The sequence below is a fragment of the Rhinolophus sinicus genome, linkage group LG04 (genome assembly GCF_036562045.2).
Source record: "Rhinolophus sinicus isolate RSC01 linkage group LG04, ASM3656204v1, whole genome shotgun sequence".
Lineage (NCBI taxonomy): Eukaryota > Metazoa > Chordata > Mammalia > Chiroptera > Rhinolophidae > Rhinolophus > Rhinolophus sinicus.
This window is the reverse complement of record NC_133754.1, coordinates 72,102,303-72,128,372: the sequence shown is the minus strand read 5'-3', so window position 1 is coordinate 72,128,372 and position 26,070 is coordinate 72,102,303. Positions and strand designations below refer to the sequence as shown.

The 26,070-nt window shown below is 37.7% G+C and overlaps 1 protein-coding gene across 8 annotated transcripts in view; it reads right to left on the bottom strand.

Moving 5' to 3' along the window:
- The window catches only part of SLC7A2 (solute carrier family 7 member 2), a 60,281-nt gene that overhangs the window by 22,227 nt on the left and 11,984 nt on the right, over window positions 1-26,070 (bottom strand). For 2 of the 8 annotated variants that reach the window (XM_074329725.1, XM_074329726.1), the window contains exon 2: window positions 4,003-4,037. The exons of 4 other annotated variants lie outside the window; for them this stretch is intronic. In XM_074329725.1, coding sequence (XP_074185826.1) covers window positions 4,003-4,026 — 24 coding nt within the window. In that variant the 5' untranslated portion in view covers window positions 4,027-4,037. Of the gene's footprint in view, window positions 1-3,106; window positions 3,163-4,002; window positions 4,038-26,070 lie in introns of those variants that run through there. 2 more of the 8 variants (XM_074329728.1, XM_074329727.1) reach the window with 2 other exon arrangements.

Here is a 26,070-nt window from a genome sequence, read left to right as displayed (position 1 = left end):
ATGAGTAAAAGAGTGACCATGATCTCGATATAAAAGTGAGTTTAATTCACTCTAGATTACATAGGAAGCAGAACTGTTCTTTACAGAGATGTATAGCTTAAATCGGCTAAGATCAGACTGCTACTGGAAAGTAGTAACGCTAGGTTTTTCCATGTTTCCCCAAAGAAATAAGATAAAACTGACATTTGCCAAGCATTCATTTGCTTTTGAGTAACAGAAAAGCAAACGTCAGGGACTCTTCTCAGAACAGGTTACGCAATGTTCTTTGCGTATATTCTCAACTATGCACAGCTGATAAAATACTGATTGCAAAAGCTGTGACAGAAAACCAATTTTGTAGAAATATAATGGGATGGGAGAAAAGCAATGTAAAACATACTGAGTCAATTTAATGAATCACTGTTCAACAAACATTTATTAAGTCCTAGCAGGTGTATCAGACAATGTTTAGTGAAGAAAGAAAAAAGAATCCTGTGCTTTTGTAAAGTATGTTTTTTTTTGAAACAGATCGATACATGAAAATAGAGTGGCGACAGGGGAATGAGAAAAACATAAGATATTTGTGTTTAATATAAGGGATATAATTTGATATTTACATATTTTAAAAGTTGTATATCTCTTCCTTTAAAACATTTTACCAAAGTATGCTTCTTATGTGCAATGCTTATGACAACCTTATTCTCATTTCTACAAGGTTCTTTCATTGTTGAAGAAAAATCCACTCATACCTATCCTTGGACTCAGGTCTGCATCCACTGCCCTTTCCAAGGCTCTGGTGTACTGTCTCATCAACAAACAACTATGCAGGGAGAATACGCAAGGAATTTGAAGGTGATTCTGTTACTCTGGAGAGCAAGACTTTGTTTTCCCAAGAGCAGAGAAAGGAGTCACACCATCATAACCACTGCCAGCCACTGCTACTGTGACCAAGGATTGATATTTAATATGAAGCTTACATATGTGGAATAATGACAATGATCTTGACTTTGGGAAGAGGCCTATGTAACACTCATACTCGTGGCCTTAGCCTTAGAATATAAAAGCTCTGATCAACATTCCTACAAGGTCACAAGTGATTCTGGTGATACCAGAAACAGATATGTATCTTTCTTCGATAAAAAATTATTTGACTAATTACTAAGACAATGCCCTCTTTATTGAGGACAAAAATATGCACACGTTCAGCTTAGATATGAAAATGTAATTATCCAAAGGAAGCCTGGAAGGGATCTGCAATAAACTCTGCAGCAGAAAAATATCTGAATGATTTTAATGAGCCTGATGATACAGTTGGATGTTCCTTAGCCCCAACCTTAAGGATAATAGTTTCAAGACACCTAGCTCTTTGATGGAGCCACTATTAATTCTTGCTGAAAAATTAAATTTCTTCCTCAGCAACTTGGAAGCACCTCCTTCTCAAATATCTTCAATACAGGTTGTAAACTTGACAGTACAGAATTTTAGGTCAAGTAAATACCTAGCCCAGATGATATGATACCATAGAGCAGACTTCCTTTCAACTAACCATAGAAATCTTTCAAAATCTGAAAATTAGAGTCAAAAGTTGGTCCTGGATTTTCACTTTGGTTCAGAAGTTTGATGTATCATTTAGTCGCATAGAAATGAATCTTTACCCTCCTCCCCTAAGTCAAGGCTGAAATTTCACACTCTGTCTCAGTATCACAGGCCCTGATGATAAATCTTACAGGAGAAAGGAGTTGTGGCAAGCCCGTGGGGCAGGCATTCCAATAAACCCTCAACAAATCAGCTCATCCGAATTAGAACCAAATTTTCCTTTCTTATTCGAGTTGCTAGAATCATAGTGAGACACCTGCACTTCCTGTTTTTGGAATAACAGGGAAAAAGGAATTAAGCCATATGTAACTGGGGTCTCTGTCCCATTCTGTGTGTGTGTGTGTGTGTGTGTGTGTGTGTGTTCTCTAAACTGGACCTTTTGGTTTTGCAATCTGCAAACTACGTCAATTACATTTCTACAACTTTAAAGTTCAAAAACAATTTTCAAATTATGCTGTAGGGTAAACAATTTAGTAAAAGGAGGGAAGGATATGGACATGATACAATGGATTTATTGACTTTCTCATTCTTTTTACTTACTTTTAAGATATTAGTTTCTCCAAAAATACTTGTATATCAAAAATATAATGCAGGATAAAAGATAATCAGAAATGGCAACTGTTCACTTTGGTTAGAAAAAAACAAAAGAACAACAATAAACCTTTGCATTCAAACCTAAAATATTTATTTTTCTGGAAAACAAAAATATGTTTTTGTATACATTTTATTTATATTTGGTCCAAACTTATCTTTTCTCCAAATCAAATTTTCTGAACAATATTGCCAAAGTTTTCTCCAGACAGGTGAATGCAAATGTAGAAATAAGTAAAAATTAAACACACAATTGAGGCCATTACAAAGTTGCAATTATTGTAGCAATAGCAAATACATTATTTTCTCTATTTTTATATCAAATTGGTATACCAGGAAGTTAACCTATTTCAAAATATCTGATACAGAATCCAGATAGAGACAAGCATCTTTCCTAAGGACAACCAGCAACCCAACAGCTGATAGAGAATTCTGGAAAGTTTGTAAAGGCAGATGTGTGAATCCAGTTAGCTTAGTAAAGGCAAAAACAAAGGAATAAAGTGTACCTACCTGCCTCATTCAAACAGATGCAGAACAATAAAAAAAATTACGTGTCCAACTTTTGTTTTTAAGGTTGAAAAAGGGAGGAAGTAAAATAAAAAAATGTGAAGAAAAGAGGGCAGAGCCCTCAGCACCTGTGCAACTGGAGTATCAGCCCGGTCAGCACTGCACTTCCACGGTAGAACGCTTCGGCACCAGGCAGACGCCCGTTTCCATTAGGTCTTAGCAATCTTTGGCTAACATATCACTGCAAATGCCAGAGAGTACCTCCTGTTCCCTCTCCCCAATCAGCTTACCCAAGGAAGCGTCCTCTGCTAGGAACAGTCATCCTATACATGCCATTTCAAAAATCAAGAGATACCCTTTCTAAAGTTATTTTTTACCCATCACTACTCGAGTGCTATACTAATAAAATGGCTGGTGTTTGTTGATCACTTACCATGTGCCAGGTATAATCTCAACCCTTTTCATTTATTCTTTCATGAATCTTCAAAATATCCCTGTAAGATCAGGACTATTGTGAATCTCATAATACAAATGAGGAAACTGAGGCATAGAAAGGCTAGCCAATGTCACAGTTTGCATTTGGAACCAGGGATGAACCCTGCAGATGTGACTCTGGAGGCTTTATTCACAGCCACTAGGCTGTACTGCCAGAGAGCCCAGTCACTGCCACTGCCCACACCTTCTTTGAAGATAATCTGCTCTCCCCACAGCATGGTCCTCCCACCCCCTCGCCACAGGTAACTGGACCAGAGACAGACACCTGACTCAGGGTTAAATCTCCGAAGGCTGGGTATGCTCACTTGATATTCTTGGAAATCTGAATTGGTCAGATGATCCAGTACGCAGGCTGAAGGCATGCAGGCTGGGGGCCAGCTGGACAGCGTGCGGAAACCAAGAGGCTGGCAACAGAAGCCAGACCACAGCCATTCAGGAGAGTAGAGATGGGAGACGCTGCAATCCCAGCAGCGAGACTCAGAGGGGTCAACTTTTGTCTTTCCCCGAGACCCTGCTGTCCTTCCTGATGTTGGGTGTGTGAGATTCCCTGGTGTCCTTTCAACAAACCTCCTGTTCACTTAAGTTATTTTGAGTGGTCTCTGTTCCTTGAAACTGGAAGCCACTGATGAAGGTCAAGGTGGTATCGAGAAGGTCTGCTCTGCCTGACTCCATCTGATTTCACCCCTTCACAACTTCCGCTATCTCCTGCCATTTCCAGTGGGTTTCCTGATAACCGCTCCTTTCCAAGAGCAGACTTCCTGATGCAATGATTTGAATTTGCTTAGGTATTCTTCTTATAAAGAACTCATAGAGTTGAACATGCATTAAACTTACCTTTACATCCACCCACAGATTCATAAATCTTCCACCTGAAAGAGGTAGGCAGAAGAAATAGTTTCTTCTTAGATGTATATACAACCAACCTGGGCTCTTGTAACCCTATTTCTCAATGCCCACTGCTGGCCAAGGCGCATCCCGCACCTAGTCAAGCCCAGATATAGCAAACAAGGGCTCTACAGTACTTACTAATGATGTTTAAATCACTTTTTTTTTTTTCACCAATGAATTATAGTAGTAAACTAGTAGAGCAATTATTCACCCAATGAAGGGAGGGTTAGTGAAGGAAGCACTGGAAATATTTTATCATACTGGAAAAGAGTTTTAAGAGCTTCCTGAGTTAGAGAAGTCTCCCAATAGCCTCGCCTTAAGACTTTAATATTAGCGAGCTATTTTTTGTTACAAATGCAAATTACTTAAAAGGACTCCTACTATTTTATTAGTTCCACAAATACTTCAGTGCTCACTGCTAGGCACTGAAACCCCCATGAACAAGGCTGCCACGTCTCCTCCCCTTGTGGCACTTATAGTCTGGTCGGTGGCACAGACAAGAGCCAGAGCAATATTGTAAAGGAATGCTTGTGCATAAGGGCCGGGGCGGGGAGTGGGGGGCACAGTAGCGCTCTTAACTCAGACTCTGATTGGGACTCAGGTAGTCAGAGAAGCTTTCCTGGAGAAAGCTATGTCTAATCTGAGACCTAAAGGATGAGCTGGATGTAGCCATCTGAATGGACAGTGGGAAGGAGGCCAGGAGGGGACTGGTAGAAACTATGAGTGTTCTAAGCACAGGGAATGGAGAGTGCAAAGGGAGAGAGAGTAGTTCCATATGCTGAGAGTTTAGGGGCTGGGGAAAAGCTAGAGGTAAGTAGGGGGAAACACGGCTCCTAGAATATCATTAAAATTTCCATGTCAAGCTCTTTGAACTGTCAGAAAGCACAGTAACATTTGGCAGGATGTTTTCACGGAACAATGTATTCTAGATGAGTGAGCTTCCTAGATTACTGAAGTTTAAATCTCTCAATCTTTGCCTATTGATCAAATCTTGCCACAACTCAGTGATCCTGCTAAGTGCTACAGAACTTACGGTAGGTATCTACTGTGGAAATAGGAGTACAAACAGCTCATCTTTACATGAAAATAATTCATTCTGTATTATTTCTCAAAAAACTGCCTAAAAAGATGAACATAACTATTTTAAAAACAAGCAAAAAAAAAAAAAAAACACCAAATATTCACTACTACCTTCATTTTAATCCACTATCACACAAATTAGCACCAACTCAAAGATACCAACAAAATCCAGGTAACCTGGAAGACCTTAGGCTCCTGTTGACTAATAATCATTGCTAAGGAAGTTTCTTTGTGTATTTTTCCCCCCACTATTTCTGTATTAGTAGCTGAATTTCAGATTAAAGATGCTAGAAGTATGTTCTTGGACTAGGAGACGCGTTAAAGTACCAGAAAGCTCTTTTTGTCTGAGAGTAAAGAACTGAGAAATACTTTAGAATGCTACTTTCCTCTAATCATTCTCTTTCCAAATACAGCCAAAGTACCCCTTTCAATTAACCCTCCTACACCCCTCCCAAAAAGCTACCTAATTTAATTAATGAAGCCACTTTCATTTCAATGCTAGGTAAAATTGCTTCCATCAAACTGTGGCAGAAAAGGAATTCAACAAGAATTCACATCATTTTTAGTCCAAATTCAATAAATTTAGATAGATAATATACCGAGTGTACTTATGGTTTATAGTTTTGCTGGAAAATCATTTCTTGAAAAAACGGCCATTTTTGAAACTGTATTTTCAATTTTGAAAAGCATGTTTTGATTTGTTACTTCTTAAAATACAGACACAATGTATCATCACAGATTTTTATCATTAGCATCTTGGCAGATTGTTGAAACACTGCTATTGGCTGAGAGAGATTTGGAAGTTCATGTTGGCTTCAAATAAATCTGAATAAAGCATTTCTATTGTGTGCTCAGAGAAAGCAATTAAAACTGTGCCAGTTCTTCATCACCATGACTCAGAGCCTCTAAAATGTAAGTTTAGAATATGCAAACTAAGGATTTTAAAAATCAAAACAACTTGAAATGAGGTCCTGAAAACTGAGGTCTGACAGTCTTGCCACATGTATATTCTACTTATTAATATGTCATAGCTACAAACAATTTCTCCAGCTTAGGTCTTCACCAGACTTTTTCTTAATTTGTATATTACTTATTTCATAGACTGAATTCAACCTATCAATTACTTAATGCACTGTCAATTTCTCTAAAAGATCAAGCCTTAGAAATTTCAAAAAGAAAAACGGAAATGTTCTAAATGCAGTTTCTGACCAAAATTCCAGGGAGCAGTGGGTATAGGCAGAGGGAGCAAAAGAGTGGCCACCTCCATATCATAGCTTTGTGGGTAAGGGCCCAGGATACTACTGGGACCCACACTGGGGGCACCCTGTTTAGATTTGGGCTGGGGGTGGGGTCTCCCTGGGGGGAGCCATAATTGATCTGATTTGTTATCCATTCTTGCATTCCAGAATTCATTTAGAAAAAAATAAATGAAGCTGAATACTACTTAATTAGCCCTTAGAACAAAGGTATAAACAAGAAAACCAACTGAATTTTTCTAATAACTAAGCAATATCCATAATCTTTAAAACTCGTTTTGAAATTTATATAATCAACCACTTCCTAAAATCAATTACTTAAAAGTTCAACTTTTCCTCTTCCTTACTTTATTTAAAAGAAAATTCCTTTCTTGGAAATAGATAATGAATATTATATAAATACTTAATAACAACTGAAGTTATTTCCCTAATAAATAGCAACACATCATTAAAATAATAATATTTATCTGCAAAATCTTATTTAGAAGTTCCTGGAAACATCTATGTTGATTTTTAATTTTGAACAGCAATAGCTTAAGCTCTTATACAATTTAAAATTCAAATTACCTCATAATCTTCTAAAAGCTCTACTTGGTAATCATTGATCAATAAGAGTTTTCTAAACAAATAAATAATGTGTGAAGCATGGGCTCTACAAGGAATATAATTCATAAAAACGAAAAGTATAGGGCATTATAAGACCTGCCATTTAAGCAGAAATCTAAAATATATGTGTACACATATATCTACTACTCAAAGAGTTGCTCAAACTTCTTTTTAAAAACACTAATTTTTAATCTTTTTGTTACCCAAAAATAAAACTATAACTTGGCCTTCTCACCTCTAAAACCTGTATAATGGCTCTGTATTACAACATGGCCATGGTACACCTGTAATATTAAAATAAGAATCAAACAAGAAGATAAATAAACTCACTTCATCTTTACACTTCTGCTGCTGCTTTGCAAAGAGCTGTTTCATCAGACCTTCAGAATATTCAGCACTAAGATGCAGAGAGAGAAATATCCTATCCTGGGCTCTGATTCTAGCTGTCCAGGAAACCAGCACTGTTATTTCCCACGCCTGACTTTAAATGATGCCTGGGATAGGAAGAAACTATTTGAAACCATGCTGTGCAGAGATGTGTAAATGAATTATCTTGGTCAAACAGAATTGAGTGTCCCTAATTTTAAAACATGCTTGTAAATGTTTACAAATATCAGCATACTCCTAAGTAACCAAATTCTGAAATATACAGAATGGGCTGAATTTTAATGCTTTGAATCTATTTACTTATACTTATGTCTAATTCGCCTCCTGCCAACTTCTCCAGCAACTAGAAAGAACATCTCAGCCTTGGTTTTAAAACCAACCCTCCATTCTCTGTCCTCAGCCTACCTTCCTAGCCTTATGTTTTGTTATTCTCCACATGAATACTACAGTCCAATTTGTCCACCTACCCCTAGAACGTCTGCATTCTTGTCCACACGTAGGTGACAAGATGTATTGACCTGTGTGTTTCTGGTCGCCCCCTAGTCCTCTACGGTGGGTTCTGGTTCCTAGGCCTTCTGAGCTATTGCAGAGACAGGAGGGAGGTTCTGTCTTGCCTTCTCTCTCAACTCCTGAACTTTCTTTTGACTCAAAGAAAAGGAAAAAAAAAACATACACCACAAACTTAATTTTTCTAAGTAAGACATGCTGATGTATATAATAAGGGGCCAGGGACAGAAGAAAAGCCAGAAGCCTAGAGACTATCCACTTGGCAGAGAGAAGCAGGGTGGTGTGGAAAGGGGGATTTTGAGAAGTGCTGATGTGGGATATGAATTGGATCTCCTCCAAGAGATACGAGGGGAAGTTGAAATTCCTTGTAAATATACTTTTGGCAGTGGGTCGGTGTTACTTTGACAATACCCTGATAGACTGGGTCCCAAGATACCTGGGTAGGATTAACATTTGCTAGTAGTTTGCACCATTCCTGTCCCCTCCCTCCTCCCCCAGTAAAGGTAGAACTGCTTTTTTGGTGTAAAAGGAAAGTATACATTTACATACCATCACTTCCACATGGGATTTGTTTGGCTTAACATAAGTGACTGGCAATTGCTCCTTAGAAACAAGTTGGATAGAACAAGGCGAGCAAGGGCAGCTGAGAGAACATCAGGGCAAGGAAAGAGATAGTTGTACCAAAGACATGAGGCAAATGACACTGCAACTACGAATGTGTCTGAATAATTCTGCAAAGCCTTTTTCAATTGAGATATAATTGACATATAGCATTGCATTACAAAGGTTTTTAAATATAGTTTTTAGTAATCCCCCAGTGACATTTAATTTTAAAGCCTCTTTAATGCTCTTAATTTTTAATTAGAAAGTATGTGTAAATGTATGTTAGAAATTTTAATATCACACTTGAAACCCTAGAGGATACTTCTTATAGGGGACCTTAGAGCGAATCGTCCTTCACTTCACCTTTACTGCAGAATCTCTTTCATCTCCGACAGGTGGCCACCCTCCTTGGGCAAGGAGAGGCCTACTTCTTAAGGCATCCTCTTCTCTACTTTTCTTTCATGGAGCCCTCCTACAACCCCAACCCATTGGCCTAATTCTGCCCTAAGAATACAGAAAACGTTTCTCACTCAAAGAACCTCAATGGCTACCATCCTAGGACTTCTTTCCTCTCAGAGAATTACATTAAGTCAAAATACAACAATCACACTTTGAAAAACACTAACTTAAAATGACGCTCCCAACAAGGTAAAGCATTCCAGATATGGTCAAGCAAATACAGAATCTAATTTGCTTATTATCTTACTCCATTCTATATATTTACATTAATTCTTTATGTCTTATTTTGAATAGCCACCACAAACCACTTAAACACAATGTGTAAAGCTCTGCTGGGTCTGCCTTGCTATCTCCTTAGCCCATCTTCTTCCTCTTACTCACATCTTCTAGCTACACTGAGTTTCCTTTTAACTTGCTCAGAACTCTAAGTCTCTTACTGCCTCCAGGCTTTCTGCAGAGTTGTTTCTTCTTCCTGGAAAGTTGCTCCTTTTCCTCTTTGCATAGATAACCCCCAATCATCCTTGACACCTTCCCCCAAGCTAAAGTAGGTCACCCTATTGCTTGTTCTCACAGCACTCTGTATTTTTGTGGCACCTTTTCTTTATCATAATTATAGTCAACTACTTGGATGAACAAATTTTCCTCCTTCTTATGGGTTGAACTGTGCTCCTCCAAAAGATATGTTGAAGTCCTAAACCCTGGCACCTTACTTGAAAACAGGATCGTTGTCGGTTATCAAATTAAGATGAGGTCATTTGGGTGAGCTCTAATCCAATATGACTGGCGTTCTCTTAAGAGGAAAGTGGTGTGGGAAGACAGAGACACACAGGGAGAGGGCATGTGATGTCAGAGGCAGAAACTGCAGTGATGTAGCTGCAAAGCCAAGAAACACTACAGTTTGACGGCCACCACCAGAAGCTAGAAGAGGCTGGGAGGGATTCTCTGCTGCATGTTTCAGAGGGAGCGTAGCCTTGCTGCCACCTTGATTTGAGACCTCTAGTTTCCAGAGCTGCGAGACAATCACATGTTTTGTTTTAAGTCACCCAGGTCGTGCTACTTTCTTATGGCAACCCTAGGAAATAAATACACTCCTTTAGACTAAAAGCTTCTTAAAAGCAAAGTCTGTATTTTATTCATTTGTTGCATTCCCAGTGTACTAACAGTGATTGAAACATAGACAGGAGTGAAGTAAACATTTGTTCAGTGAATGAATGACTCATATTTGGTTTGTAGTCCACTAAAACCCTGAGGTCTTTTTCCAAAAGATATCTGTACAGACTGCTCTTCTTGATTCCATTTTGTTTCAGAGGTTATTTTATAATCTAAATTCATAATTTTAAGTTTAATATTACTTGGTATTATGTGTACTACAAGTCCATAAATTGATATATTAAGCATCCTACTTTTCTTTATCTCACTGAAAATTCAATAAGCATGTCTTTTATCTTAATCCAAATAAGTGACAAAAACATACCTGACAGGGCCAAGGGCAGAGTACCATGGCACACCACCAACACTGTCCTTCCAAAATAGCGTTGACCCATTAATCAACATCCTGGCTAGTATATCATGCAAACAACTAAAAATACACATTTCTCTCCAACTTATCCCAAGATTATCATAATGCAGTATCTTAAATGCTTTCCCGAAATCCTAATTCATTATGTTTACACTTCCCAAATCCACCAATCTAATAACCACGTAAAAAGAGGATATGGAATTTGCGAGGCATAGCTTATTCTTAGTAAACTAATGACTTTTGGGAATCAGTCACTTCTCTTCCAACTACATAGCTAAAACTGCTAGAATTTTGCTGGTGAACAGAGTTCAGCTTCCTGACCAGATGTTTCTAGAATCTACACTGGCCTCCATTTTGAGAATAAAGGTTAACTGCTTCTTTCCTTTCTTCTGCTCCCTTCCTTGTACTTCACGGTATCTCCAAGATTGCAGATGGGTTTTCCACTCTCATATCTACAAGTTATTTTAATATTACGAGATACAAATTCATCCAGGCCTGAAATTGTAAACTAGTTTAAAGAAGCAAGGTTCTCTCTCACCAATCTGGGCTTCCAGTTCCCTTTCAGTTATGTGTTCTATCCTCTAATCAGATAGCCACCCTTCTTGTAAAGACAACATTTAGCAGCTCGGCCTTCCCTCAGTCACCTGTTGGTACAACACCAGGTTCCCCGCCTTTTTTTCTCCTTCTTGACTAAATGTTTCATAAAGATTCAACTCAAACATTCCTTTGCTATTTTTAACAGATTCATACCATTCACTTTATCCCCTTTTAACTCTGAGCCCCTCAAATGAATTTCCGTGGCAACCACAACGAATCTTTCTGGTATCTGCCCTTCTTGTTCCTCACACTGGCCATTTGATTAGGATTTTGATTGTACAGTTATTTCTCTTTACTTCTTTCCAAATAGTATTACCTTTTAAGGTTGCATACAGTCCATATAGTTATATTAATATTTTCTCTGACTATTTAGAAATCTGCTTTCTAAAGATCTAGGGTACACAGACTGCATCTGCTAGCTGTTCATTATGGAACATTCTAAGGTATAAGCAAATGTTTTCCTTGTCATCAAGAGACAAATATTTTTGAATACTACCAAAAAGTACAGCTTGTGCAAAATCTTTGAAACTCCTAAAATCTCACTACTCAGCCTCTGTGTTTCATTTATCTTATGTCCACAAAGACCAAGTTTGTTTAACAATCTCTCCCAGGAAGGTTTCAACAATCCTCCTTGCGGGAATGTCCTTGTTTGCAAGCAGCAAAACAGCATTTCATCATCTAGGGCTATAGCACCATCGAGTTGCTTCATGAACTCTGAGCATGAGCTCACACGCACCCAATCACTAAGGAAGCACTCAGAATTCTACCATGAAAATTGGAAGGTAGACAGCTCATTGCTGAATTAAAACCCCAGCAAACAGACCCTTCTGGATTATCACCTGTGTTTCCCTCTGGACTTGCCACTCCTATAGTTCAAACATCCAAACCCATATCTGTGTAAGGTCCTTTTTCTAGGACATCTTTCTGTGAGTGTAAAGACAATTTATTGATCAATCAGAAGAAAATGCAATAAATACTAATACTAATTATACAATGCATTTTGGTCACTTTCTTGTTTCATATTGTAGAGTTGTTGTTGTTTTTTTTCTTTTTTAAAGACTTCTAAACAACTTTTTGTCCTTCAAATTGGAGAAATACTCATAACCAAAATTTCCTTTCTGATGGGGCAGTCCTAGAGCCTCAGACATTTAAGACACCCAGTGATGGATGTTATTCAACTTAAAAGTCAAGGCAAACTTCTCTCATGGGCTGAAAGGATAGCAACACAAATGTAATGAAAATACAGGGAAAATATGGGGGGAAAATGGTTCCATGTTAGGTTACAACTTTATCTAGATGTAGGGACACAGTCTAGTTCTGAGTCATCCTTCACTCTCGCCCCATCAATCATTTTTGGTAATTTCTCCACATCCAAAAGTTAAAGTGCTATCAGTATACATAGCAAGTAAGCCCCAGGAAACAAATCACATATGCTAAGAACTTGTTCCAAATGACATATTGTGGCTCTGTTTTTCCCTAATACAAACAAACTAGAACAAAAAATCAGGGCTAGATGGGAAAATCACAACTATATACATAAATGCATAAACACTTCAGCCAATTTTTTATTCATTTCTGGGGTGGGAATTAAACGGGGAAGAGGAGGCAAATTGCTTTTCATTTGCCCCTTTACAATGGTAACAACAACAAAACAGCAAAATTCCCATCCTCCCAGGCATCAAAAAGAAATTTAAGCAGCCCTCAAAATTAAACACTTTAAAAATTCTAATGAGAATCAGGTGTAATTATAATATTAACATCCACACTCACCTGATCCTATAGCTAGTAATAAAAACAGACTCATAAAAGCAATCTAGTATGGAAAAGAGCTTGGGGTTTTAGAGGCAGGCAGAGTTTACCTTTCAGTTCTCATTTTCTCACTTGTAAAATGATATTTTCATAAGGTTGTTATGAAGGTCAAATGAGAAAATATACGTGAAGTGCCCACTACAGAGTAGGCATTCAATGTATGGCAGTTGCTATTCATTTATTGTAATATAAAGATGTGTTTGGCATTTATGTCTTGGAACACCAAAAATAATCCATTTATAAAAGCCACTTACTTTTTACTTAAAAAGATTTGTAGATATACAGAACTTAAGATTTAGAATGAAAAGACTACCAGTCCCGTACTCTAAGTTTAAAGGAGAAAACTGAGGCCCAGGGACTTTTTCCAGGTGCATCGATAGCTAATGAGATCAGCTCAGAATCCAGGTTTCACCATTCCACTTAGTGCTCAGTAGATGACACCATGTGGCTTACCATGCTGAATTCTATCTCCACTAATCATGACCATATGTGGTAGCGTGCTCTGAAAGGAGATTTATTTACAAACTAGGTGACCAATGCTGTACTTCTCAGTGGTTCTCCAACTCACTCCCCAAAAGCATTTCAGGGGAAGCCCACCCTGTGAGACCAAAGGGGCAGGCTCCCCTTCCTTCCTTGCCCCCATCCCACCCCTCTCTTCCAAGAGATTTTGTCTGAACAAGTCTTTTCCTCTTAATCCAAATTTTAGAAGTAGAGGCATTTAAAGGAGAGAAAAAAGAAATCCCTTGTATTTGAGAAACAAAAAGTTCTGTTTCTTGACATAAAATTCCCTTATGCCCAAACATCAGCACACTGACATTCGAGTCTCTGAAGACTCTACAATACAGTCCTTTAAATGTCAGGAGACCTGAGAAATCAGAGGCTTAATCTTGCAAATATATGTAATTGTTAAATCTTACAGGTACAAGGATATCTTTCCCATATCAGAATTACGTATTGAAAACTCTAAAAATATACTTACACTACTAATTCTTAGCAAGTACATGAGGATTTCCATTTCCAGAAGTATAGTGGGCTGCATACTCTGAAGAGTTTTATTACAAAAATACAACTAATCCTGGATAAATGACAACATAATATTATAGAGCTCACCAGAAAATAATGGAAATTTCACAAGGCAAAGAGACACACAGATAGACACATACTGAAAGAGACAGACAGACAGACAGACATAGACAGAATAAACGTGAATGAGTGAGATAAAAGCAGAACAGTGGATGCTAAGTTAATGTGAAGGGAATAAATGCCTATGTAAGTACAAAGCCACAAGCTCTCCTCAAGATATGAGAGTCATTTGACCTTCATAACAAGACTATATGCTAGGGCAGGACAAAAAGGCATAAGTAGTCTAGGTCAGTAGCAGGTTATGCATCTAATAAAACAGTCTCTTAGATTATCTGTATATACAAATGCAAATCCTCTCCAGAGGAAAGCCCACCCTATGAGGCCTTCAGGATTCCCACTGATTAAAGTCAATGTAATATGAGCTCACAATAAAAAATTCCTAAACACACGCAAAATAAACTACTATGTTTAAGAGTCCATGGAAACAATCAACAGATTTAAACTCCCTACCACGTCATATACTAGAAATACCAGACAAGCATATGGAATAACTATGTACAAAAAGTTTAAAGAAAAAAGATTAAATTTAAAAAATGAATCAAAACAAGATACTACCAAAATAACCAGGCAGATTTTTTTTAAAGAACTAAATATAACTTGTAGAAATTAAAAAATGTAATCCTAGAAATGTAAAACCCTGTTAAACAGAATGAGTTAAACAGCATATTTGATGGAGTCTTCAGGGGAGGCTGAGAACCTACTCTTGATTTCAGTGTTTATGTATATGCCCAGGTAAAAACAAAAGTAGATGTTGATGACAAGCAGTTCTTTTTGTTATATCATCTGAGAAAATGTGATGAAACATAGTAAGAATCCTGCCTAGTCCCTCCTTGCGGCCACTTACTAGGGTGGCACAGCATGTTCAGGTCCAAGGATACACGCTCAGCACTGCTTTGCTGTGGCTGGTAACGTTTGGTAACGTTTATAGTCTCGAAGGCTCCATATAGCCTGGATCACTTTCCTCCTCTTGCCTAAGAGGTTGTGTGGCTGCAGCCATTAGAGTCATTTGTGTACAGTCTCAATGATATTCTGTAATCTTGGTTAAAAGAACTTCCAAATACAATTTCCTGAGCCTGGCCACTGGGTGTTCTCTCCCTAAGGAAGCTGCATGACAGAAAACTTTAAATGAAAGCGTTAAGAAACTTGCCTTCACATTTGGGTTTGATTTCTTCCCTTTACAACTGGCTGCATGCTAGCAATGCATCATTCTGGGCATGGACACAAGTAAAGACTAGGGCTTTCTTCAAGGCTTTGCCTTGGGTTTTTTTCCTTAGCTAAGCGTATCCCAGCACCCCATGCTAATGAGAGACTTGCTGCCAGAAAGCTGAAAAGATGCCACAGCCCAGTGAGGCTTCTTCCAGGGAAGAGCCCCATGCTGGGGCTACTGGCACCACCTTTGGGCTGGGTCCCACCATGGCTGTCTTCACAGAGAGGTCTGGCCCAGGAGCAGAATTCCAGAGGCACTAGATGGATGGCAGGCAGAATTCAGTGTGGGTAAGACAGGAGAGCTCCCTTAGTGCAATTCCTTAATCAAGAAGCTTACACAAACTAACAGGACAGAAACAGTGTGCCTAGAATATCAAGGAACTATCAGAATCCTGCCAAATTAATCTGATGTGAATTCTTCCAGTCCTACACTGTACCCTGCCATCGACCACAAAGAACAAACACAAACCATTTATAAGCTTTTGTGTGTGGGGGGAAAGCACAGCTTTTCCAAATTTTTCCCTAAATCCTATAAGGATTTCCCTGCACTTTCCTAAAAGACAAACATTCTTTGGCATCCAAAATATACAATTTCATATTTTAAATATATTTTTCCTAGAAGGCAAGTAAAAAGTCTCAAGGACTACAAAAAAGACTAATAAGGGAAAATAATGTAGTTTGTAGTTGTCTTGCATATATTAGCCTAATGAATAATATCAACAAATCAGTGAGAATAAATATCATTATGGTACTACGTAATCTTTCCAAAACAAATCACATCCAAAAAAATTCTAAGCTTGAAATAGCTTTACAGACGTCCTTTCAGTAACACATATATTTAGCTCCAGGTTAAAAAGTTAAGTAAGTTTAAAGCAGGTAACTATGATTTTTAAAAGATACTTAAAAAATGTATATAGTATAGCAGATGTATGGCCACAAATCAATATTGAAATAACTCACGCTACTCTATTTTAAAAGACATCGTCTTTCTTGGAAAGTTGCAAATGTTGAAAATACTAACACTGCTGCTCATGGGGATTTCTAATATGCCCAACTACCTCAACTTAAAATTTCTGTGAACACCATCCTAACTGCTATAACCTTAGTTCATCCCCTGGTCCTCACTTCACAGGAGCAATTATTCCTTGTTGCACTTCAGACACGTCACTGCCAACCAGAATACAAACTCCATACCTCATCATTCAAAGTCCAAACTATGACTCAATCTGTATTTCTAGCCTTATCTTTCTTAGGATTAAATCAGTTAATACAAATGCTTAAAACAGTGCTTGGCACATAGTAGGTCTTCAATAAATGTGAGCTGTTACTATTATTCCTCTTCTTTTCCCCTCCCTCTCCCCCCAACTCCCTTACATTCTACCTTATTTTGGTCAAAGAGAATTGTGTGTTATTTTGCCAACAGTTCCCATACTTTTCAGAGTCCTTTGCTCATGCTGTTTCCCTACCAAGAATGTCTTCTTAACCTCCTCTCTCCTTGTAAATACCCTTATGCCCAAACATATTTATTCCTCTCTCTAGGTCCTTTTCAAATCCTGACTTCTCCATGAAACTTCCTCTTAATCCCCTCAAGTGGAAGTGACCCCTCTTTGGAGAGCCCATGATGTCCTGTTGACACCTCTCTGGATGACATGTATCAACTGTGCCCTGGACGGGAGCACCGTATGTATTTGGCTTATCACCTCATTTCCAACACACGGATTTGATAAACCTGGAAGGCAGAAGCTGTGTCCTATGTGTCTTCATATAACCCCTTTGGAACTTACCACATAACCCTTGAATTGTAAAAAATACTAAAATATTTTAAATGTTTAAACAATTTTTTCAACAATTTCTGTGTTGAAAAAGTATTGACTTTTTTACAGCACTGTTTTTTAAAATTGAATTTACTGAGGTAATATTAGTTAACATTATATAAATTTCACATGTACAACTTTATAATACATCTGTATACTCTAGCGTGTGCTCACCACCTGAAGTCTAGTCTCCTCCCATCACCATATACTCGGCCCCCTTTACCCTCTTCATTACCCCCCCCCACCCCTCTTCACCTCTGGTAACCACCGTTCTGTTGTCTGTATGTATGAGTTTGTTTTGGGGGGTTTTGTTCATTCATTTGTTGTTTTTTGTTTTATATCCCACATGTAAGTGACATAATATAGTTCTTGTCCTTTCCTCTCTGACTTACTAGGATAATACTTTCAAGATCCAAATGGCAATGTTTCATTTTTCATGGCAAAGTGGTATTCCGTTGTATATATGTGCCACATCTTCTTTATCCAATCATTTGTCGAAGGACACAGGTTGTTTCCACGTCTTGACTATTGTAAATAATGCTGCATTGAATGGGTATATACATTTTTGAGAATAAATGTTTTTAAAGTTTTCAGGTAGACATCCAGAAGAGGCATTGGTGGGTCATATGGTAGCTCTATTCTTAATTTTTTGAGGAACCTCCATACTGTTTTCCATAGTGACTGCATCAACTCACATTCCCATCAGCAGTGTACAGGGGTTCCCTTTTCTCCACAGCCTCTCCAACATTTGTTATTTCTTGTCTTATTGCTCATAGCCATTCTAACAGGTGTGAGGTGGTATCTCATTGTGGTTTTGATTTACGTTTCCCTTATAACTAGTTATGTTAAGCAACTTTTCATTTATCTGTTACTGTGTTTCCCTGAAAATAAGACCTAGCCGGACAATCAGCTCTAATGCATCTTTTGTAGTAAAAAATTAATATAAGACCCAGTCTTATTTAACTATAAGACCAGGTATAATATAATATAATATAATATAATATAATATAATATAATATAATATAATATAATATTGGGTCTTATATTAATTTTTGCTCCAAAAGATGCATTCAAGCTGATTGTCTGGCTAGGTCTTATTTTCAGAGAAACAGGATAGCCATTTGTATGTCTTCCTTAGAATAATGTCTATTCAGGCCTTCTGCCCATTTTTAATTGGATTTTGTTGTTGTTGAGATTTATGAGTTATTTGTGTGTGTGGATAAACATACATCCATATTGTTTATTAGAGCCAAAAATACACTTTCATGAATCTCTAAGCTTGATATAAGTGTGCCTTGAAATATATTTTAATGGAACATATGCCATAATAAGAAACGTTCTACCTTCGATGATTCTTTCCTAAAACACGTTTGCTATTTGTTACACATAACCTACAAGTATGTTTTAGGGTTTTAAATGCATTTGTCACTTATTAAAGTCTCAAAATGTTCCAAATTCTAAAATAAGTGCCAAATAGCATTCAAAACTAAATATAATATAGCTTTAACATATGTTTCACTACGATAATAACTAATAATTCCTTCTACAGAAAACTCTTCTTTTCCTAAATTCATTGTTGAGGTATAAGTTATTTCAACCTATCAACTGTCCTACTGGTAGACCGGGATTGCTAGATCCCTCACCAGGGCTCCTAGGAGAAGAAGCAGGGTGTTCTTACTGGATCAGTCTGGACGGCTTTATGGAGAAAAGACAGCAGAGAATATTTTGAGCCATCAGAGTCAGCTTGGCAAACTGTATGCGTACATTTGTTTTAGGAATCTGGCCACTCTTATTCAGAAGACCTGGAGAAACTTGCACCTTCTTTATAAAAGTGACCTTGAAGTGAATGAGGTACAATAGCAGGGGAAAAAGTAAGAGCACCAGTCTGAAGGGTTTGAAGCAAAGATTAGGGAAGCACAAGGCAATTGGATACAAACAGCTATGTAGAAAGCAGGGTGAGAGGCAAAAGATGAGTCCCCAAACTCCACATCCTCAGTGCAGGCTGACCTGGAGGGACAGATCTGCAAGAACAGGATTCAGAGACAGGCAACTTGTAGTTATCCTGGGAAAAGAAAATGGCAACAGGTGGCCAATAGACATATGAAAAGATGTTCAACGTCACTAATCATCAGAAAAGTGCAAATAAAAACCACAATGAAATACCACCCCTGTCAGAATGGCTATCATCAATAAATCAATAGACAACAAGTGTTGGCGAGGATGTGGAGAAAAGGGAACCCTTGTGCACTGTTGGTGGGATTGCAGATTGGTGCAGCCGCTATGCAAAAAAGTATGGAAGTTTCTCAAAAAATTAAAAATAGAACTACCTTATGATCCAGCAATTCTACTGCAGATATTTATCCAAAGAAATCCAAAACACGAATTCAAAAAAATATGTGCACCCCATGTGTACTGCAATGATATTCACAATAGCCAAGATATGTAAATAACCAAAACACTCTTCAATAGATGAATGGACAAAGAAATTGCAGTACATTTATACAATGGAGTATTACTCTGCCATACAAAAGAATAAAATCTTAACCATTTGTAACAACATGGATGGGCCTAGAAATAAGTCAGACTGAGAAAGACAAATACCATATGATCTCACTTATATGTGAAATATAAAGAAGAGAATAAATAAACAAGTCAGAAATAGACTCAGACACAGAGAACAAACTGATGGTTGCTAGATGGGAGGGGGGGTTGAGGGGATGAGTGAGAATGGTGAAGGGATTAGGAAGCACAAATCGGTAGTTACAAAATAGTCACAGGGATGTGAAGTGCAGTATGGGGAATGTAGTAAAAAATGTGGGAAAACTGTTTGTGGTATCAGATGGGTGCTGGACTTGACAGGGGAAATCACTTCATAAGTTGTATGGATGCCTGGCCACTGCACTGTATACCTGAAACTAATATGAAATAGTATTGAATGTCAACTATAATTAAAAATATATATATAGTCACTGGATGTGAAGTACAGTATAGGGAATATAATTAATGGTGCTATAATAGCTATCTACAGTGTCAGGTGGGTAGACTTGATGGGGTTATCATTTTGTGAGGGGTGTAAATGTCTAATCATTATGTTGTTTTGTACACCTGAAATTAGTAATAAAAAAAAGAACATGGCAGCAGGAATATAAAAGAAAAGAGAGACTCTCGTTGATATTGCTTAAAGCGAATTCAACCATCAATTTAAAATTTAAGAAGAGTTCTGGCAAGTTCCTGGAATGAGACAACTTCATAAAATGCACACAAATATGCTATTACCACTATGACTTTTACTTCCCCTGCCATTCCTGAGAGCTAACATTAATCAAGGGCATTGCATATATTCACCCAACTAAATTACCCAATAACCCTATGAGACAGGTAGTATCACTGTCTCTAGTTTACAGATCAGAAAACCAAAGCTTAGAGAGATTAAATACTAGTTAGTGTATATCAAAGTCAGAATACAAAATCAAGTCTGTCTGACTCTCCACACTGTTTCCCCGAAAATAAGACCTGGTCTTACGTTAATTTTTGCTCCAAAGGACACATTAGGACTTATGTTCAAGGGATGTCATCCTGAAAAATCATGCTAGGGCTTATTTTCCGGTTAGGTCTTATTTTTGGGGAAACATGGTAATAAGATTACCTTTGGAAGCAACGTCATGAAGTTTCACAATTTTTTTTTAAAAACACAACTTTTTTTCCCTAATGGTTCTAGTTTTTTACAGCCACTGCAGTTTTTGATTGGTTTGTGCCATCTGTAGAGACAAGCATGGAGTTTACACTTCTCTCAGAGCTAAAAGTTTCCCACGATGAGCACCAGGCTGAAGAAACAGAGTGTGCCCTGCTGAGCAAAGTGTTAACTACCACATCCCAGAAGTGAAGCACAGGCTGCTGTTCTCGCCAATAAATAGCCCAGTTATGACATACACATTCTAAACTGAGATGAAATACTATCCAGAGCATGCCTTAAGGAAAGCAACTTGTCGCCACGGCTTGGTTAAAAGCCAATGTTAGCTAATGATTACATCATCTAGTTCAATATAGTATGCTCAAGAGTTGCAGGATACTGCTCCTTTAGTTTGGATGTTATGGCAGCAAAATGGAAGGAAAAAAGGAAGAGGGTGGGAGCAATGGAGAAAAACATTTTAACGACCAAGAAAAAGAACTAAATAAGCATTATAATTTAGTCTGTATTAAAATTCTAACATGTAGTAAAACTCACTTCTTCTAGATACAAAAACCTCCAAAGATTTAATATAAGAAAGTTTTAATATAAATGCTGAAGACTTTTACTACAACATGTAAGATTTTCGGAAACATAGTATTCATTTTACAATTTAACTAGTTCATTCCTTACCCATCTCTTGCATTTTCATGTATCTAACATTCTCAATTCTCCCCATTTTTCTGAATTTAAAATGTATTTCAGAACAAATAAAGACGTTTGGCCCTGAAAATCACATCTTTTGTGTTTTCATTTTGCTTAGATTTTATTGCAAATGGCCTCTGGTAATATCAGAGGCCTTTCCTTTCCATTACCAAATTTTTTTCTATAGCCTCGTTTTGTGCCTACAAATGAACTGGTCTAATTCAGTTGAAGTCAACATTATTATCTCAATTCACAGAAGACATCTCAAGTCACAGAAGACATCTATTTGAAGGAATGAAAACCAGCAGAGCTATTAGATATATATTTGATACATCATTTGAAGTTTTTGTATAGAATCCCCACCTTAACTCCTTAACAGCACCGAGTCTGCTAGTCCAACTCATTAGGCCCTTGTTCCAAACTCCTGTAGGATATTGATTAGGGGCAGTGGTCTCTGCACCAGTGAAAACCCTCAGAATATAAGCTTCATAAGGGCAGTGATTTTGTTTGACTGCTTTGTTCACTTGTATAGGCCAAAAACCTACAGAGCACCTGACACACAGTCGCGACTCAAATATTTCTGAATGTTTGGATACTTGGCTGTAGCCACCATCTTTTTTCTTAAAGGCTGACCAGAAGTATATCCACTAAAGAGTGACCTGAAGAAGGTGAGGGGTCTGGAAACCACGTCATGACTTGAAGAGCAATTAAAGAAACAGGGGTTCAGACACACTAAGCAGGGATATAGCAGGACCCCAAGAGGGAACCCTGCTCAGCGTCTAGCCAACAAGCACTGGGAGTCAGCAGCCATGGGTCTGGGCAGGTCACTGGAGTCTCAGTCTCTCATCTTTGAAACAGAACTGCTCTAAGACATAAATGAACAGGAAAAGCATCTGGCAAATAGGAAATCGCTTTAGAAACATAAGTTGGTATTATTTCTACATTTCACTTCTTTTCAGTCTTGGGGGAAAATAAGACTTTAGAGAAGAGATGATAAAACTTCATTCGAATATGTGAGTGGTGATGTGTAAGAAGACCGGGACTCTATCCACATTAAACGAGAAGATAAAAACTTCAAATAAAGGAAATAAATATAAAAAGAGTATCTTAGTAACCAAATAAAAGGTAGACCTTGCTACGACTGAAGAGTATTCTCCTAAGAAGCTGCCCACCCATAAAGGTGTCAGATTTCTGTCATTATTTTAAAGAGAATAGATGATTCAAAATGATTAAGAAATTTGCAGAACAAGGTTTCGTTAGAAGGGTATTAGCTAGGGTATCTGCCAACTCAGATTCTGAGTTAAAGGTACAATTTCTTTCTTTGTGGCTGAAAAACGAAGTTTTTCATGATTCTCTGCATATGCACAAACCAATGGTCAGATAATAGGTAGTTTACACTGAAGTCCATATTGCCAAAACCTCCCACCCCATTCAACATCCTCACTTTCCAAAAAAGTAGCAGACACATAAGTTCACAATGACCAGGAAAAAAAAGAATAAAACCCCACCAGGTACGTCCTCATAATAGTGATGACTTTTGAAAAGTGTCAAAGGGCATTACACCATTACACATCCACCATTCAGATCAAAAAACATATTGATTTGGTAAATGGGTCTTAAGTTTAAAGGTTCACCTGATGCAACAGTCTTTTTTTGTGTTAAGAACTGTCATTCCTCTTTCTCTTTCCTTTTCCCTATACACCTAGATGGAATATTTAATTCTGAATAGCAGGTAATACCTTTCATAACAGCTCTACCAATGCACCTGGCCATCATACACAAAACGCTGTTCTGCAAGACCAGAAAAGAAAAGCTCTAGCTTAGAAAATACTAAATACTGGGAATATTCAGACCACACGTGAACAGATTTTATCTTTCTCATTTCAGTAAAATTCATCAGTCTCCACTGACTTTATCCTAATTGCTGTTATACTTCCAGGATTTACGGTAGTTGTGGTTCATAATTTGAAAAACTAGAATCTGCTTGAAGATGAAGCTTTTTTGATCACTTTTACAAGACAACATTTTTGGCTGAATGAAGGATAGTGAAGCTAGCTTAAGAGATGAATATGGGATCTAAGAAGCAAGAAAAGGACCTTCTAGAGCAGGGGTGTCAAAACTGCGGCCCAGTTGGTCCGCAATCCATTGTTAATTGGTCCACAGCAAATTCCAAAAATATATTTACTTAAATAAACCAGGTGAGGCAATACATACTTCACCTCGAGTGAGTGGCCCAGCTGTTTGTGTATTTTACCGCATATGGCCCTTGGTGAAAAACGTTGAAAAAAGTTTGGACACCCCTGTTCTAGAGCAAAAATTGAAATTTGTTCCCAGAATAGCTTTAAGAGGGAAACCTTAAGTTATTCTAAAAATTAAAATTAAATTAACATTTTAAGTTAACCCAAAATTAGATATTAGGTTGGTGCAAAAGTAATAGTGGTTTTTGCAATAATTTTTAACCTTTTAAACCGCAAGTACTTTTGCACCCACCTAATTGCTGCAAGGAGTCAACTCCCGTCAACAGCCGCTACATATTGCCCAGTTTCTTCCTTTCTCTGTGTACTCTCAAGAAGGGAAAGTATATTTGAAATTACTTATACACCAGTGTGTTCTGACCTATTTAAAGAGATCTAGAATAAAAATTGAGGTTTTCTGGGCTGCAGTCTTACTCCACATCTACTCTTTTCACAATGTCAGGGACTCTTCTGGGTTCTTTATAAATGTTTTCTAGGTCACTCCTCCCAACTCCCAATGTATATTTTGGGGCACAGTATTTTTTAAATTGACATCTCTCTGGTTTTAAAAGAAAAATTGAATTATAAAGTTTAATATTTATCTTTGGACCAATGAGCCAAAGATTTCATTTGCTTCAAAAATGGCAAATAGTGCTATGAAGTCATTGGTTCTGTATGTCACAGTTTGTGAAGAGGTGGCTTGTGAAGGAACTTTGGTGGCGTTGTTATGGGTTCCAACTCTCTAAATTCTAACTTTCAGAGTCGCAGTTATAAATGGGAAGTCATTTCAATGTTTATCCCCCAGAGTTAGTGCCTGACAGCAAGTCCTTATAAAATGGTTATTATCCTTAAAAAAGCCAAACTATAAAATGTTCTGCCAGATGTTTTTAAGTTTGATAGTTCTTTTAATATATACATACATAATGATTAATGCTTTAGACAGATATTACTGGAATACAAACCTAATTCACTGAATCTGTCCTGTGAATAATCTTTACCATAACAAACGTAATAAATGACAACAGAATTTCTTAAAGCAGTAACTATATTATTCTCACTCAAATCATGAACTGAGCACTTCCTAGCTCCATTTAAAAGTTACTCAGAAAAGCAATGACTAAAAGTGATAACAAATAGAGAAGTTGGTATCTCCAGAAAACACAACACTGGCCCTTTTTTAGAGTAAATACAAAGGGCTCTTCCACGCAAAGTTAATGTGATGCTATAAATGGATGGGGAAGCAGAGTTTTCTATAATGAAACAGAATTAACACTCCCTATCATCACGGTTTGGTTTGTGTTTGTACTCAGAAAAAGTGGTCAATTATCCTAAAGTTCGCATTTAGAGTCAGGATGGAGAGAGGGAGTTTAGGAAGAGAATAAGAGAGAGAGGGAAAGCGAGGGTGCTACCGCTCTCGTGCCATGACGTATGAACAGATGTGCGGTTTTCCCTCACACTGGAGTGCTCCTCAAAGCATCTTCCAAATGCATGTAGCAATGTTCTCCAAGGCTGACCTTATCGAAAGGAGAAAATACAACCTACATGCCAAGGACAGCAGATAGTTAAAAGAGATATCCCGAGAATGGTCTGCAAAAGAGTTCAGCCTTGACAGCTGGGTCTCTAGTGCTAGGCCTAGGTTTAACTACATAGTTTGCCCATTCACACTTCCAACTAGAAGAAAAATGAGAGGGGAGGAGGAGGAGGAGGAGAAAAAGGAGGGAGGAAGAAGAAAGAGAAGGAAAAAGGAGGAAGAGAAGGAGTGGGGAGGAGACAAGAGGAAGAGGAGGAGAAGAAAACCTGGAGCCAGCTGTAAATGCTGTGTCGATTATAAATTGAATTATCTTAAATATCCACCAGCTGCAACCACCCCACGACCATCCCAGCTACATATCAGGGTCTCTAACAGACACGAGTGGCAACATACCGGGCATGGTCAAAAGAGATGTCAAGAAACTCTTGACGGGAAACCCTAGGGACTAATAAATGAGAACGGGCTGCTTGCTATTTTTCTTCTAGAGCAGCAAAGAAGCTTAAGGGATCTTCTGATACCCTAAGCCCCTCTTTTCCTAAAGACTGAAATGGAGTTGGAAAAAAATATCAACATTTATCATTGAGAATTAAGAAGTTAAGGAGAAAATGCTGGTTGTTTGCTACAGTTATAAATATTCTCAACATTTTATTGTTTTTCAATATGAAAATATTTCCATTTATGTTACCAGTTAGGAAATTTTGACTTTTCTGCGGTTATGTCTGCACATGTATAATCTCCAGCTCACTCTTACATAATACACACACCTATGAGGAATGGTTAGGCATGGTTCTATTTGAAATAAAATATTTAGGCTTCTGAGCCTAGAGTCTCATGATTTGGTAAAACTATGAATCCAGTATGCTATGCCTTAAAAGATGCAGAAAACTGAAT